We start from the raw sequence: 16,545 nt of genomic DNA, 5'->3' as shown, positions 1-16,545 counted from the left end.
CTGTGATTCTGTGATTCTGTGAAAGTGAGCTGTGCCCTGGTGTTGAGTTCTGCAAGTGGTGAGGACACCAAAACAGAGAATATGTAATTCACAGGTCATAGAACCAAGAATTGTTTGAGTTGAAAGGGTTAAAGATTATCTAATCCAACTCCCCTGAAATGAACAGGGCCACCCACAGCTACATCAGGTGCTCAGAGCCCCACACAGCCTGACTGTGGGTGTCCCCAAGGACAAGGCATCCACCGCCTCTCTGGGTAATCTGTTCCAATGCCCCACAACCCTTATTGTTAAAAAAAAAAAAAAAATCTTCCTTATGTTCAGTTTAAATCAAGTCAAAACTTCGCTGCTCAGCTATAGCTTAGGCAATTACAGGACATTTTTGTTAGAGATAAGTCAATAGCTCTCATTCCAAAGCAATTTCTCTAACCAGGTAAGCAACAAAGGTACTCTGAAGAAGGTGGCCTTGACCTGAAACTGGAACTAACACTGGAGAAACATCAGCCCAGTGGGTTGGAGACTTCAGCTGAACAACAGTGAGTTCCGTTGAGCATGGAGCATTTCCCTCACTGCACATCCTCCAGTCTCACCTGGGCTCCAGGTGTATCAGAGCGTATGCAAAGAGGGGAATTCTGCACCCCTCCCATCACATTTCATGACCTGGATAAAAAGATGATCGTCTGACGTTTGAGGTAGAGATGGGCAGAGTGCGGGTCTGACATGGAGGGGAAGGTGGGGAAGGTGAGAGGTGTCCCACTGACCGTACCGGTACGATCAGTTCACTGCATCTCAAGCCAAGGGCATGACCAGCCCATCTCAGAGGGGAGCGGTTACCTCTGCGCGGCTACGGGCGGCTGCCTGCAGGCAGGTGGTTATGTTTGGGCCTGGAGCTGAGGGCCCTCTAGCGTTGCGAATCCTCCAGCGTACCTGAAAAGCTTGCGAAACAGACCTCTTCAGAATTCCTGCTCCTGATAACTTGTAATACAGCACTGTTGTTCATTACGCTTTGCAATTATAACTTATGAAGATGACGTGACCCTGAGCAAATCAAGTAATTACGGTCATGACACAAAATGCTTCAAGATGTTTCTGTAGACTGGTGTGAAAGCCCAAAAGGCCTCAGCCTGCCCATGTCCACAGCAAGTTGAGTGCCCTACACCCAGCACAGCCAATTCCCCGCCCTCCCCACCCCCCCGCCTCACACACCAGACGCACGGATAGTGCTGAGCTCTAGTTCTGAGCCTTGCCGCTGCTGAGCACCATGTGGGGCTGAGCTGCCCCCGGGGCACAGACATTGCTTTGAGTCTTTGGATGGGTCAAACAGCTGATCTGAAAGAAAAAAAGCAGTGATGTTTCCAGGTCTATTAGCAGTCTGCTCTGGTTCGCAGGAGGCCACAAAGAGGGACAGGACAATCTCACAACTTCATTGCCCACTTCAGCCTCAGCCTGGCTGCAGTGGGCTCAGCCCAGCCCCTGAAACACTGCCCAGCCCTCACCCAGCACCACACTCACCCAGCAGCAGCACCACCAAAAACCCCACAGTGTGTGGGGACACTGACTGCCAGAGGTGGTTTGTTCCCATCACCCACTCCTGCTCTGCGCTGGATGATCTGTAGATCCTTCATTTTGAGTCAATGTGCTTTTTAGCAGATGACTTCTGCTATCGGCTTCACGAGGTGCCGGAGCTGATGTTAATGTGATGGACAGTCTGCCTACCCAAAAGCTGCAGCACTGCTTGTGGAACGAGGAGCAGCATCGCCAGTTGCATCAGGTGCAGCACCTCACGCAGAGGCTGATGTCACTCCCAACCCCTACAGAACAGCCTGGGTAAGCTGCTTTTCCTCACTTAGATTGCATCACTGAGCAGCACCGAGCTGTGATCAGTCCGACTCAGCGGGCGGGCAGCAGGGCAGCCCAGCTGATCTCATACTAAATCTGACTGGTTATCCCAACCCGACCTTCTGCCTTTTCCACCACACAGTGGCAGTAGGGAATTTCTGGGACCTACCCTAAGCATTTGCTGGAGGGGGAAAGCCTGAACTTCAGAAAAGAGTCAGAAATTGAAAAAATGCCTCCAAAATATTAGGTTTAAACCCAATAGAGTTCAAACAAGCCCGTGTGCAGAACCATTGCTGAGAGCTGCTGCCCAGACCTCTCCTTGAGCAGCAGCAGTGCAGTCTGCCCTCGGCAGTCTGAATCTAGGGACGATGATGACCTTCTGCAGCAGGTTCGGCAGATCAGAGCTTCAGAGCTGGGGACGTTGGAGGCAGAGGGCACAGAACACACAGCGCCAATGTCAGTGTTGCCTGGAGAATAAACTGCCCCCGCAAGAGACGGCGGGGTCCGCGGCTCCACGGGGAGACGCTTTGATGGAGAGAGAACGTCACACACCCCTGCGGTGCTTACAGAGAGCGGCCCCGGACCGCTCCGGGCAGTCCGACCGCGAATCACTCTCCGTCGGCCGGCGGGGGCTCCACGAGATGCAGCCCCGGCAGAGCAGTCACAGACTCCGGGCTTCGGAGCCCCACCAGCTCCGCAAAGCTGCGCACGGACGAACTGAGTCCTGCCGGGTCCCGCACCCGCCGACAGCGGGGCCCGCACGGCGGACACAAACGGACCAGCCACCCCCAGCCCCGCTGCGCCGCTTGCCCTGCCTGGGCGGTGCGGTGCTGCGGGCGGGGCTGTGCACGAGCTGTGGATTTACATAGCACCGCCGCATTCCCGCAGCAGCCGCCAATGGGAGGCGGTGGGGTGGGGTAGGGCGGGCGCTCTGCGGTGCCCGGGGCGTTCTTCGCTTTGCTCCACGCGGCTCGGAGGATTCTGCCCACGGAGCGCGCGGAGTTCGTCGCGTCCCGTCCGGTGCGTCCCGCCCGCAGCACTGTCAGCAGAGCCCGCACAGCACCGCGCCGCACGCCCTGCCCGGCTCTGCCCGCACCGGACACAGGTGAGGCGCGGGGTCCACGCACTCTCCTTCCCACCCGCGGCGGTTCTCAGTGTTCCCTCGTGCTGCTGCCGTCGGTTCAGCGCCGCGCGGGGGCCGTTGCGGACACGAGACGAACGGCGGGGGCTGCGGGCGGAACGCATCGCTGCGTGTGAGGGAGCGAGAGTGAGAATAGCGGCCCCGCGCGTGGGCCGCAGCCGGCTCCGTTAACTTCCGAGAGCGCGGCCCGGGGCGGCCGTGCAGGAGAGCGGGGGGCGGGGGGTCGGGGCCGAGGATGCGGGTGCCGCTGTGGGGCGGCGGTGTCGCTGCGGGCCTGGAGCCCCTCGCCGAGACGTGCCCGGGCATATCCCGACGCGCTGCCGCCTTTCTGCGGCGGGGGGCGCCGGCGGGGGTCGAGCTTCGTGCCGCGGCCAGGCGGGGGTCGGGCGGTGTTGCGCGTGGGTTGGGGCGCGCCGAGACTCGGCCGGACCGCAGCTTGAGTGGGGGTGGGACAGCGCCGCGCGTGGGTGTGACGGTGTGACGCGATCCGCGTCGCTGCAGGCGACGCTTCCCGTTCTGGCCCCGCTGGATGATTTGAGCCCGAACTTCGCCGTCCCGGTCCCGGGACGCCATTCGCGTTCATTCTCGCCTCACCCCCGCACGAGGTTCGCTGCGGTGGGGCACAAAAGCAGTTTGCTGGTTGGGCGCGAGGTGCCACATCTACCCGTGCCGGTGCCATGAATGGGCGCTGAGCATCCCTAAGGGTGTAGTGAAGCTGTACTGAGTAAGCACTGATGGCAAATCAACTTGTTCATAAATGTAATTCTAATTGCACGATGGTTGTTCCTTCCTGGTATTCATGGGAGTGATTCTGACTGAGCCCATCTTTCCCGTTTCGTTCCTCAAATGGTCCTGCAGCCCCCGGTGCCCCACGGGGCAGGGCTGCTGCTGGGGGCTCAGGTACACATCCAGAGGGTCAGAGAGCAGCAGGGGAGGAGGCAGGGGCTAGGCACGGCCACATGCACTGCATGCATTCGTAATTTTTTGATAACATTTCTCTTTTCCCTTCCTTTTCATTTGCAGTTGTTATTTAGGATTTTTGCTCTCTCCGGTTCTACTTTTCAGTCTGTTCCCGTGTCCCATCTGAGGCTGTGTTAGTGGCAGCCCACAGCTGCAGCTCCTCCCTAACTCTGCTCAGTGCCTGGCCTGGGCCACCAATGGTTGCTTTGGGGACATTTTTTTGTACCAGTTCATTCATTTCCTCCTCCTTTCTGTCCTCTACCAGAATCCATTTGTTGGACACAAAATATATGACTAAATACAGTTCCCAAGTAGTTTAGTTGTCTTCAAAACTATATTTTCACAAGGAAAGGCAGATCAGAACTGTTGCAGAGGTAATTGGGCAGCTGCATGCACTCACTTCACTTTGTATCTCACACAGTGAAACTCATTCACTGCCATTCATAGTTTTGCTGTCTGAGCAGCAGCGCAGTGGCAAAGTTGGAAGGCTTTGCACACCTTAACACATTGGCAGTACATTCTGCTTCCTGTCAGCTGGTGGGCAGCAATCCCATTCCTGCTGATGTTCCTCTGGCAGTTACCTGGAGGGCCCATATGGCTTTCAGGGAGGCAGGAGGGTTTTCTTGTTTGTTCTATTGTCTCACTGCTAACGGGGACCAGTTGTTGTAGTAGTTGATTGGACTGTAAGAATAGTGCTGTGGGTTACTGGATATATGCTTCATTTACAAATTCAATATCTTGATTCTGATATTGTTAAAATAGAATAGATTCCACAGCTCTGAATCTGATGCCAGGTATTGTTGAAAGTTTCCATCTCACTCACCAATATGTTAACATAGTAGCAGCTGCCTGGTCTATGCTGGTGGTTGTGGGATGGCTGTGGGTAGTGCTGCCCTGGAGTGCCCACAGTGCGCTGTGCTGTCCCAGGGCACATGTGCCCACACTGCCGTGGGATTCCTTCTGCCTGTGTAAGTTTCTCTGTTGGTGAAATTGTTCTAAGCTGAGTCTCTCTGCGGGAGATAAGCTGCAAGGAGCATATCTCTATCTGCAAAACCTTCCCAAGTGGAGAAGCATATGTAAATATATGAAAGGAAGAGACTGTGCCAGCACAAGCTGTAGTTGCCAGAGAGTTTCTCCAGAAAAGATCCCTTTTTCATGCATATTCCTTCCGTGTACTACCACGATGCCTCAGACAGCTGGCGGCAGGCAGTCCCGCCTCCCTCTTTGTGGGTTGGCTGTGGGTACCGGAGCCCCTGCGGGACACACGCAGCACTGAGCCAGGCTCCTGCTCCTTGTCCTCCTGCGTGCAGCACATGGCAGGTCCTAACTCGGAACCTGAGTGCTTGTCCCCTGACACTGGCACAGAGGTTCCTCTTTGCCACCTTCTGAGATGATGATGAATTTCCTTTATTTATTCTATAACGTCAGTAACCTTTATGCTATTAATAGGCTGTGATCGTGCCCCTCCCGAGATACTTGCCAGATAAATTTAGCTCCCTGAGCTCCTCATCGCCCCATGTCTTCACATCCAATCCTCGCCGGCTCTCGCTGCCTCTCCTTGCAGCAAACGAGACGCTGTCGTGCGCGTGAGCAGCAGTGAGCGGTGACTCACCTTCTAAGCTTGTCCGGGGGAGACTTCATCCCTAATGAATCCCGATCGTTCCGACCCGGCCAGCTGTGCGTGCAGAGGCAGCAGAGGGGGTTGCGCCCGGAGTCGCGTGCTGCAGATCCGGTGTTGGTGGCTGCCAGCAGTGCAGGGGGGTGGGGGCTGCATGGGGTTGCCGTAGCTAAGCCGTCTCCTTCTCGGGAGCTTTGCTGGGACCATCTGAGCCGAGTACTGCCCTGGGGCTCTGAGGCAGTGCCAGACTTCCCAGGTACTCTTCAAAAGAGCATTCCCAGCACTTCCTGCTCCCGGTGGGAGCCGAGACACAAGCAGGTCATGCTCTCAGGCAGAGCACTGCTCCTCTTCTGGCTGCTGCACCAGCTTTGGAGAAAAGCTGAATGAAGAGTGCAGTGGGGTGGATTTTTATTCTGTTTCTGTCTTGTTGAGAACCCACCTAGAATATACAGAAGAACACAGGCAGTCCTGAAGCTGTGAATGAGTTGCTCTGTTTCATAGCTTCAGGTTTTGTTGCTTGTTCTGAGTGACACTCCGGTCCCAAGTACTTCCACAAGCCCTACTCAGTGGAGATAGAAATCCTGGCTCTTCTGAGGCTGGAGCAGCTCTGCTGTTAGTTTCAGCTGAGCCATGAATCCCCTCAGAAAGGCTCTGGCTGTATTTTAGCAGGAGGTAGGTGCAGTTTTGCTAGCCCTCTAAGGCTGCTGTGAGTCCATACCGCACTGAAACTTCTGCAGTGCAGGAGATGAGCAGCACACAGGGCATACCCTGTTGTCCTTGGTCAGAGCTCAGCCACCGTCTCCCTGAACTGAGTCTCCTCTCTGTTTGACAGTCTGGGATGTCCCAAAATACAGCTAGTGCAGCAGAATCCACTGACAGACTGCCAAACTGGCTTCAGTGGTCACTGTGTCCAGCTTTATATTGGAGATGACACTTTTTCTTCCACTCTGAGTAACACAATGTGGCAGCAAAAGCCCAGCTCATCTGCAGCCTTTCTCAGAAAGCCTCTCCTCTGCTTCCTGAGCTCTCAGTGCAGACTGCTGCGTGGGTGAGATCAGGCGGCCTCACTGCTGCCAAAGTGACATTCTTGGTGTATAAGAAGTACAGGCTGTCTGCTAGCCGGTGTGGAAGCTTTTGCCCAGAAAAGGGCACGGTACTCCACTAGAGTGTTGGGACTTGTGTGAACTCTGCTTTCCCTTCCTTCCTTCAGGTACCAGCACCTCCCAGCCATGATGGGCTGCCAGGAGACTGAGTACCTGGATGAGCACGGGAAATGTGTGCTGTGCAGGAGCTGCATGCCTGGGCAGGAGCTTTCCAAGGTAAATAGCCTTTGAAGAACTAGGAATCACCCACCACCAAAGTTTTCACAGTGCAGCGTGCATTCTCTGCTAATCCTTGTCAAGAGTGATTATCTTGGATTTCCATATGTTGGGAAGAGTCAGTAGGAAGGGAAGGTAAATAGTTTCACTCACATTGGATAGAAGGATGAGAAGATGGAAGCAAAAATTGGGGAGGATTCCATGCTGCCATTCTAGTTGTCCTCTTTCCTTTTTGCCAAAGAAAATCTCTGTTTCCTTCTAGTCAGTGGCCCCAGGTACAACTGCCTTTCTGCTGCCCTTCCTGGAAAGCTGCTCTCTTTTTCCTGAGCTCTCAGCACAGGCCAGGCTGCAGTGGGGGGCACCGTGGTGGGCACGGTGAGGCACTGCTGCATGGGCCTGGCCATGGCACCAGCCTGTGTCCTGTCTCCAGCAATCCCTCTGAGTCAGCCATAATGGGGCTTCCTGCCCTCTGGCACATGCTGCAGGGACTGAGGCTGCCTGTGAGCTGCTGCCAGGCAAAGTACAGCCTTCCCACTAGATCAGGTGCGAGGCTGCCTGCTCTTAGTTGTCTCCAAAGAAGAGGTGCTGTGCTCTCAGGGTTCTGAATTATCTCCTCACTTCTGTAAACAAAATCTCGTGTCTTGCAGGACTGTGGTGATGGTGTGGGGGGGGATTCACAGTGCGTTGCTTGCCCTCCCAGGAAGTTTAAGGACAGCTGGGGGCATCATGGCTGCAAGCCGTGCCTATCCTGCACCCTCATCAACCGCATCCAGAAGTCAAACTGCACAGCGACAGCCAACGCAGTGTGCGGAGAATGCCTGCCAGGGTGAGCGGGGCTGGGCTGGGCTGGGCAGGCAGTGCTGGTGGCATCAAGGGGAGCATTCAGGCAAGGGTTGGCTGGGGGGAGAGGGCTTTATTGGAAGGCATTTTTCTCACGGTGCTCAGGAAGAGCCCTGGTGGTCCCGAGCGGTGTCTCTTTAAGGACACAGCAATCAGAGCCACTAGAAGTGAGCTGGGAACTCCCAGCAGAGCAGAGTAGTGGAAGGCTTCAGTCTGAGCTGTGGGCACCAGGGTGGCCGGGCCCCAGGGGATGAGTGGCTGCAGACCACTGCAATTAACGGCCTCCAAAGAGGAGGGTGGGAACCACACCCTGAGCACAGCCTTACTGAGGACATTGTGGTTTCTGTGGCTGTTGACCTCAGCTGGTTTTTTTTAAAGGAGTTTCTGAAGCCAGGACTGCTCTGTACAGACAGCGTATGAAGGACCAAAGAGCTGCAGACGGTTTGCTTGTGAGCAGTGTGGTTTGTAACAGAGGAATGTCAGAGCTCAGGATTTTGAGTTTCTTCCCAGATGGAGTTGCTGGCTGAAGTTTTTTTTGTGGTTTCGTGGAGCCATTAATCACCACCTCCTCTGTTAGCAAGACCCAGGGAGGGGGAGGGAGGCTGTCTCCAGATGATGTCACTCCTTGGCAAAACAGCTACAGAAGCAAAGAGTAGCTCTGAGCGCTGCTTAGCTGGTGTCTGAGGGAGTCGTGGTGCCTGGAGCCATCCTGACATGCTGTAGCACCAAGGAACACTCAGCCACCTCCTGCAGCAGGGCTGGCTCTGGCCCTGCTGACAACCTGCTCTGCTCTCTCACAGGTTTTACCGCAAGGCACGACTCAGTGGGCAGCTGGACTGGGAGTGCATCCCCTGCACCAAGCAGACACCCTCCTCCGAGCCCCAGTGTAGGTGGTGTGGCTCTGGGAGTGTGGGAGGTGGGAGGACAGGGCAGGGAAGCCACACAGAGCTGGCATGAGCATATCAGAGCTGCTCAGGTGTGCTCCTCCACCACTGTAGGGATGCTATTCGCTCTCTACAACATCAAGCCCCTGTCCCATGTGGACATGTTGGAAGAAGTGTGTTCATAACATGTGAAAAGGGATGGGGCATGGAGGGTGGCCTGAAGTGTTGCAGGCTATAAAGCTCAGACTGCCATGTGCAGGTCGGTCCAGAACAAACCTGGTGAAAGTGGCAGTCCCCACCGTGCCTCCGCAGGACACAGCCCTGCTCGCCCTGACCAGCAGTGCCTTGGTCATCATTGTGCTGGTGCTTCTGGCCCTCTCCATCATTTATTGCAAGCGGTTCTGGAAGAGCCAGTGCCAGCGAGGTGAGTCTGTGCATGCCACACATCCCCCTTCTGCCCTTTCTGTTTGCACACATTCCAGGCCCCTTCCTTGCTGGGTAGAGCATTGCCTTGAGCCTTGAAAGTCAACCAAACATTCCTCTGTTCACAGAGAATAAATACCTCATCCTGCTCCTTACATCTGCAAAGTTTCTCATGCTTTCTTGTGTCTGCACAAAGATACTGAGGAGCCTTCCTGCCCTCTGTGCCATAAGAAGCAGTAGAATGTAATTTCAGTGTTGGCATTCTCTCTTGCTGGGGTGTCTCAAGGACAGGTGGATACCAAGTGGTCTTTTCAGGATGAGGGCTGGGAGGTGCTGAGATGGGAGGGAGTGCTACATGGCCCTGGCCAGGGGTGTAAGAGCAGCTGGGTATTGGAGCGCCTCACACTGATTCTTCTTTATATCCAAGTTTTCCTGCGGACGCAGAACTTCTCAGGCCAACGGGCGATGTTCCCCACCTCGACAGTGCCTGGCAGGTTTCTGTGTGAGGAGCAGATGTCTGGCCCCTGCTGCCTGGGCATGAAGAACCTCAGCCCCTGCTACAGGCAGACAGAAGGTACCACGACTCTCTGTGCTCTGCAGGAAGGGGGGATGCGCTGGGCTCCCAGTCGCACTGACTTAAGAAGTGCTGAGACTTTGTGAAGAGGGAAAAGTCTGGATAGTTCGGAGCTTCTCTTAAAAACCACATACAAGTTTTATATCAGGCATGCTCACATTGGGCTCCAGCTGCTCCCAGCCTCTGTCTAGCCATATCCTTGCTGTCATAGGGATGGCACGGGTGGGACAGAGCTTTGCAGAGGGACTCTTGAGCCTCTGTGCCAGGCTGAGAACTGAGGGTGTGTCTGGGAGGTGGGATGGGGCAGGGCTGGGTTGTACTGAACTGCCTTTTCTAATTCCAGGCCCAGTGGAAGCAATTCAGTTTATTTCAGAGGGAGAAGCCATCGGTCTCCAGCTGCCACCTGCCCAACCTGAGCTGGAGCTGCCACCGGCCGTGGCGGGCAGCCCTGTGCCCAAGGGCCAGCTGGCCAAGAGCAGCCTGGAGAGCCAGCCGCTGATGCGGGGCTGTGCCGAGCGCCGGGCCACCACCATGACCCCCTCTGACCTCAGGTCGGGCACAGCAGATGCCCTGGCCCCACTCTCTTCCTGTGCCTCTGAGATGCAGCACAAGTGGCCACACACCCCTGTGGAGTGCACCGAGCTTGACCTGCAGAAATTCTCCTCCCAGATGGAGTTTGTGGGCAGTGAGAGGTCAGAGGAAGCGGGGAGCCGGGCATCCCCAAAGGAGAGCAGCAGTACGGCACTGGAGGCTGGCAGTGGGCTCAGCATGGGCCCGACGAGGGGCATATCCACTGCCATGCAAAGCTCTGCCACGGAGAGCAGGGAGCGGCAGGTAAGCCAACACTGTGAAGTGCCCTCACACAGCCTGTGCCTCAGGCATGGGAGGTTGGTGCTCAGGGAGTTCCTGGGAGCTGGGATCACCGCGTCCAGGGTGACTGCTAACTACCACTACCAATTTGCCAGGTGTTTCATGGCATGTCTGGGAGTGGATGAGGATGGCTGTCAGTGGACCGGGCAGGAGCCCTGGAGCAGCTGATTAACCTGTTAACTCACATGGGTTAGCTTGTGATGAACCCCATTGTTAACATAATTGAAGTTCAGAAAATGCCTGGTTTAAAATAATAATAATAATAATAACAAAGCATTTACTGGCCATTTACTAGCTTAGCTCCTCGTCTGTGTTTGTGGAAGCAGTTTGCTGCTGGGGGAACATCCCTTGGAGGCTGTTAGCTCATAGGGTGGTAGTGCTGGAAGGACAAGTGCCACTCCTTTGAACCTCCGTGATGGGCCTGGGAACACTGATGGGCATTGCTGCTGCTGTTAATGTTCCTAACCTTGGAATCTTTATCTTGCCAGGTGAATGATGCCCAGAGCCTTGTGTCTCAGATCAGCAGTACAATGAAGGGTAAGTGGCTTCCAGCCTCATCTTTGTTCACTGTGTATTGAGGTAGCAGACAGACTTTTGGAAAGGAAGTGAAAAATGGAAGTGCCACTCACCATAGAAGTTTGGCTGCCTTTCGTAGCCTTCAGTCTAGTTTCCAGGGCAGATTTTCTGTAGTTGCCAGGAGTGGCTTGAGGGTGGGTTGTCACTGTTAGCAGCCTTTCCAGTACTGACTCGGCTCTGTGCTGTTGGGCTCTGAAAGCAATGTTTGAGGAGAAACCTGCTATGGCAGGTAGATGTTTTACCTGTTCAGTAGGGATGGGACTTGAATCCTGCTGCTGTTGATTTTTCACCCAAGCTGGACATGCTTTCTAACCCCACTTTGCTGTATTACCATCCGCAGGTCTCCCTGTTGCAGAGCTGCCCCATTCCTTGGTACAGTCACTCGCTTTCTTGTTGGACCCTTCCTTGAACGGTGTGAAGAACTTCAGCCATGTGGCTCTGGAGCTGGGAGTCATGCCTCAGTTGCTGGGCCGGATCTCTGGATTTGAGCAGCTTGTCGCCCACCTCACCTACTCTGGAGACACTGTCACCATCCCTCGGCTGGCTCAGGCTCTGCAACGACTGCAGCGCTTCGATGCCCTGCTCCTGCTGTGTGACCACTTTGCTCTCAGCCAGATCCAGGGCCGCCAGTGCTAGGAGAAGGCAGGGGAGGGACAGAGGAAACTGCAAACACTGTGTGTACTGGTACGGGAGAGGATCTGGTAGCCCTGTGGTCACATCATCTCTCTAACATGCATGTTGGAAGTAAGTGGAGATGGTCTTTGCACTGTGGAATAGAAGCAAGGAGGAGCATCCTTCCTCGGGGAAGAGCAGAGGAGCTGGGGAGGTTACAGTACTGTGCATTCTCACAGCTCTCGCTCCTGGGGAGGTTGTGCTCAGCTTGTGCATTTCTTTTTTCTTCAGCTGTACTTACAGCCATGTCCAACAGCACAGCAATGTCACAGTTTGCTGTGCCTGTCGGTGTGTAGTAAGCCTAGTCCTCTGTGAGCTGTTGGCATTGGGATCAGTTCTGTGAGGTCCTTGGTCATGGCACATCTCCTTCCCAGCTCCTTCCTCTGTGGGTGCCACAAGCCATGAGTGTCTCTGGAGGCCTCAGGGTATCTTCCACACCAACAGCTGATGTTTGCTGCCTTCTCCTCAGTTGTGTACTGCTCACTGACAGGGCCAACAATCACTTCTCTCCCATTCCAGTTTCTCAGAACTTTTTCCTTTGGCCCATACTTTGTTTTTCTGGATTCTTGTTCCTACTTTGAGTTGAATCTCTGTTCTCTGCTCTCTGTGCACTGGAGACACAGTCCCTGGAGGAGGACCTGCATGACTGTCACTGTGTGACTGGGAGTCACGCAGTCATTCTCAGTGCCACTGCAGCATTTGGCATGTTTAAATTCATTTCTTTTACTTGGAAAGGTATGGTTTTCTTAAAGGAGCACAGTTTTCTTAGCGTACCAGAGTACTTTGGTATGGGTTTGTGTTGGATGCAGCACTGTGCTGCTCCCTGCCCAGGGCAGTGTGTTTGCTCCTGAGTCTTCTGGTGACCACCTGTGCTGCACAGTGAATCCACGTGCTGCCCGCTCAGTGTGGCTCTGGCATTGCTGCAGGGTGCAGTTGGTGCCTGTCTGGAGACTGAAGTTCATGACTGCGACTGTGCTGTGGGAGTGCTGGAGTCCCTGTGCCAATAACAGCAGGGCAGGCTTGTTTAAAGTTGGGTTTTTTTTTCTTTCTTGTTGTTTCTGCCTAAAAATGAGTTAATTTTCTAATTTCTGGAAGTAGCTGTTAGGGAGGGAACACCCTTCCACATTTAATTTGCTCCTGATGGATTTGTCAGGGCTTGCAGCCGTTTGGCCTGTGTTTGGGCGCAGAGCTGTGGGGCTGGTGGCTGCCTCCCTGCTCTGTTCCACTGGCATCAGGAGCTCCCCGTGTCCTAGGGCTTCCAGGGGGCATTCTGATAAGTGGAGTTTGTGTCCCACGGCAGAGTGACTTGCAGCAGGATGCCGTGCCCTGCCCTAGGCAGCAGTGCCCACACAAGCCCCTCACTCCAAGATTTTTGTCCAGGGCAAATCCCAGCACAGCAGGCGGGGAGTGGCCCTGCGGGGGTGGGAGGAATGCAGGGCCCAGTCAGCTGGGGGAGATGCCCGGCACGCGCCAGGCCCTGCCGTGGCGGGGATGCCTGTCCCAGCAGGGATGCCTGCACTGCTGAGGTCATGGCACAGCAGCTGAGCCGCGCTGGTAGGAGCTCACCTCCTTGGCAGTGCTGTCTGAGCCATCACGAAGGTTCTCTGAGCTGAGGTCTTTGTGCCATGCCCGGCTCCAGCAGGTGCTATGAGGCCAGGCTGGGAGCTGGTTGCTGCAGGGTGGGCAGGAGGTGTCAGCCCACAGCTCCCTGCCAGTTGCACCGGGACAATGCGGTGCTGAGCTGTCTGCCTCTGTCCAAGGATGCATACGTGTGTCTTGGTGCCTGCACCTCATGAGCTCGGATCTTGAGCATCTCAGTGCTCTGACCAAACCATGCTGTGAGTTGATAAACCCAGGGATTCGGGCAGCAAGGTGACCTTGAGGTGCTGATGGGAGGCCTCATACTGGTGCTCACTGTGTCAGGACAGCACCCAATCATACTGAAGATCAGAGTCTGAAGTGCCTTTGGGTCAGGGACTGGCTTTTCCAGTGATATACCAGGGAGAATGAGCCTGTCTTATTTCTCTCTTTCTGCACCATTTAGTGCCTCCTGAGTCCATTTCCGTGACTTTCTTCCTTTCCCCTGATCTTGCTGCTTTTACCCATGGGGCCTGGTGGATGTCTTGGGCCATTTCTGTCCTTCCTGGTGCTGCTGTCCCCTTGCAGCTGCTGCTCACAGCCAGATGGCTGTTGGTCCTGAATGCCTGTGCCCCAGGACCTGTGGGACACGCTTGCTGTGTGCTATGTCCCTTGCTGAAGGCTGCAGCTGGCTCCGAGTGCTGCGTCTTCCTCCTTGGGGCTGGCTGTGCTGTCTGCTCCAGCGGTGCGGTGGCTGCCAGCAAGTGGCACTGTTCCCCTGCCGGGGCATCCCCGGGCTCTGCCTCTTATCTGACCACAGTGCTTGGAAAAACTGCACGACTTTCTGGGAATACAGCCCTCCCTCAGATCTGTCCAACAGCAGTATTAATAGATGTTCTGGTTTGTTTTTTTCCTCCTTTTCTCGTGTTATATGCTGTTAGGACTTGAACGTGCTCAGGATGTGGTCAGATAACAAAAGGCGTGGACAGCTTCTCTGGATGTACTGTTTTCTCTCCTGCTGTTTATATCTTCCAGAGCTGCAGTTTCGATGTTCTTTGTTTTGTGAGAACCAGAGATATCAGTCAGACCTCGCACCCTTTTTGGCTGGGGCTAACCAGGCTCTGGAGATGTGCTTGTTCTGTTACAGAGCCATCAGGGAAAGTGTTTCTGGTGCAAACACAGCCTGGAGATCCAGGCCTAAACTTTTTTTCTTCATCTGAGATTTATCTTCAGCAAGGAGATAGTATTTGATTAATTTCATAGTTTCATAGTTTCGTGCAGGTTGGAAGGGACCTTAGAGATCATCGAGTCCAGCCCCCGGGATTCGAGCCTCTGTGTAGCAGAGTGGCATTTCTACCACTTGCGCCACAGGGGGGATTCGAACCCCGGGCCCCAGTGTTGCAAGGTGGCGTCTTTAACCACTGCGCCACCGGGGCACACAATTACTTAACAAAATCAACTATTTTATCTTCATGGACATGCTTCACAAAAATGAGTTCACCTGTTTGAGCAGGAGCGATCATACAGCTGAGCTATCAGCTGTGGCTCTGGAGGTGAAGCTGGGCTGGTGCCTCACACTGTGCCTCAAAAGCTCCTTTCTCTGCCCCTTGGTGGGGACCAGGCTGTGGCTGCTACCCCCACAGCACTGCAGTGAATTAGGAATGGAGCAGGTAATGAGAGCACCACAGTGTGTGCTGCAGAGCGTCACAGGGGTGGTGGCTTCCGTCAATCGTGCCCTCATTGGGCACTTCTGTTGATGTAGATGGGCTCCGGACAGAAAAATATTTGGTTTTTTTCTTCTTCAAATAAATCAGCCCCATTCTCATAATAGCTTTTAAGGGGAACTTTGATATTTTAGCTGTTTGATGCCTGAGCAATATTGCTCGTGTTCAGAACCTACCTCTGCCACGGTGCTGAGGAGGCAGCACGCAGGGCCGGTCGCTGCATTTTAGCTGTTTTAACTTTATAACTTTTCACTTTGTTCACTGTCCCTGGGCCATCTGTTGCAGTGTGACTGTGAGCTGCCGCAGGCAGTGCTCCATGTCTTCTGCAGTGCTCTGCGATAGGGCTGCATATGGCTGCCATCAACCTGCGCTGGCAGCAGGTGAGCCTGCTCACATCAGCCACAGTCATGCAGGCCACATTGCTGGAGTCTGCAGGGCTGCTCCTCACTGCCCAGCTGAAGTCCTCAGAAGAGGGGGACCACAGGAGCCCAAAGATGGGGCCCTGAAACTGCAGCTTGGACACGGGCAGATGGCGGCCATTGCTGGGCAGGTAGGCGAACATGGATTTCTTTAGCTGGGAACCGATAGGTTTGATACTCAACTTCTGATTTTTCTCCTTAATAGTATTTTCAGCACAACAATTGGAATGTAAGGGAAGGAAGTTCCCATAGTGCTGGATTCTTGCATTTCAACTTCAGGAAGCTGCTGGTGCCAAGCTGGCACGGCTCAAAGAAAGTAGAAAGAAATAAAATAATTCAGCATCTGTATGAACTGTAGTTGGGACTGAACAATGGAAACACTCTTGGGCAGCAGGATTTCTGCAACAAACAATTGTTATGATACCAGTCTTGTCTGGAAGTCTGATCTACAGAAGAATTTACATGATGGGTTTCAGTTCGGTGCTGTTCTGAAAGCTCCTAAGCACACACTTAACAATAGGCATGTACATAAATCCTATTGAAGTGAACAAGTAATCAGTACATCCTTGGGTGCTATTCCTGAACAGGATGTGTTATCAGAATTGTACCTTCACTGTGCTGTCCCATGAGCAGGCAATACTGCAGAAAGCTGTTTGATCAGTATGGGCACACTTTCAGAAGTCTGCAAGTGCTAAAGAGAGATGCACTACAGTCTGTTTAGATGACTTAACATTGCAGATTCTGGTGCTTTTCTGAAAATAAATATCGTTCTGTAGCCATGGTTTACCTCTAGGAATACTTGGTCATTTTTATGGTGGATGTTATTTCTTCAAGGTTGTGAATGGGTTATTTATATTTTTGTAAATCCTACGTCATTAGCATTATAATTCTGAAGTTTAGTTGTTTCCATTGGGTTTGTTTCTTTTTGGGGGAGATGTTGTCTGTATTCAAATGAAACAGTAGCTGAAGCTCTTCAGTTTTTTGTTACATATGGGGTGTTTGTTCCCCACATTCCACCCAGTCGTGGTGTTGTTGGATGCTGTGTACGTGAAGTTAAATAAATCCCAGAGGTGGAGGTGCTTGGTGAGTTTTCATTGGGGTTGTGCAGGGC

At 53.8% G+C, this 16,545-nt stretch overlaps 1 protein-coding gene across 3 annotated transcripts; it reads left to right on the top strand.

The window, feature by feature from the left end:
* Nucleotides 1–2,798: 2,798 nt before the first annotated feature.
* On the top strand, nt 2,799–16,513 carry EDA2R (ectodysplasin A2 receptor). 3 transcript variants are annotated; one of them, XM_015860172.2, is made up of 9 exons: nt 2,799–2,941; nt 6,766–6,874; nt 7,575–7,700; nt 8,515–8,600; nt 8,858–9,022; nt 9,449–9,595; nt 9,939–10,429; nt 10,954–11,002; nt 11,382–16,513. In XM_015860172.2, exons 2-9 carry the CDS (start codon nt 6,816–6,818, stop codon nt 11,675–11,677), a joined length of 1,419 nt encoding a protein of 472 aa, XP_015715658.1. In that variant the 5' UTR covers nt 2,799–2,941; nt 6,766–6,815; the 3' UTR covers nt 11,678–16,513. The 3 variants fall into 3 exon arrangements, with proteins under 3 accessions (XP_015715658.1, XP_015715657.1, XP_032300249.1); XM_015860171.1 differs by having other exon boundaries at nt 7,522–7,700; XM_032444358.1 differs by lacking the exons at nt 2,799–2,941; nt 6,766–6,874 and adding an exon at nt 6,966–7,009.
* Nucleotides 16,514–16,545: the final 32 nt, after the last annotated feature.

This window comes from Coturnix japonica, chromosome 4 (assembly GCF_001577835.2).
Source record: "Coturnix japonica isolate 7356 chromosome 4, Coturnix japonica 2.1, whole genome shotgun sequence".
NCBI classification, from domain to species: Eukaryota; Metazoa; Chordata; class Aves; order Galliformes; family Phasianidae; genus Coturnix; species Coturnix japonica.
The sequence above is the reverse complement of the archived record's forward strand: the minus strand, read 5'-3'. Positions and strand labels throughout refer to the sequence as shown.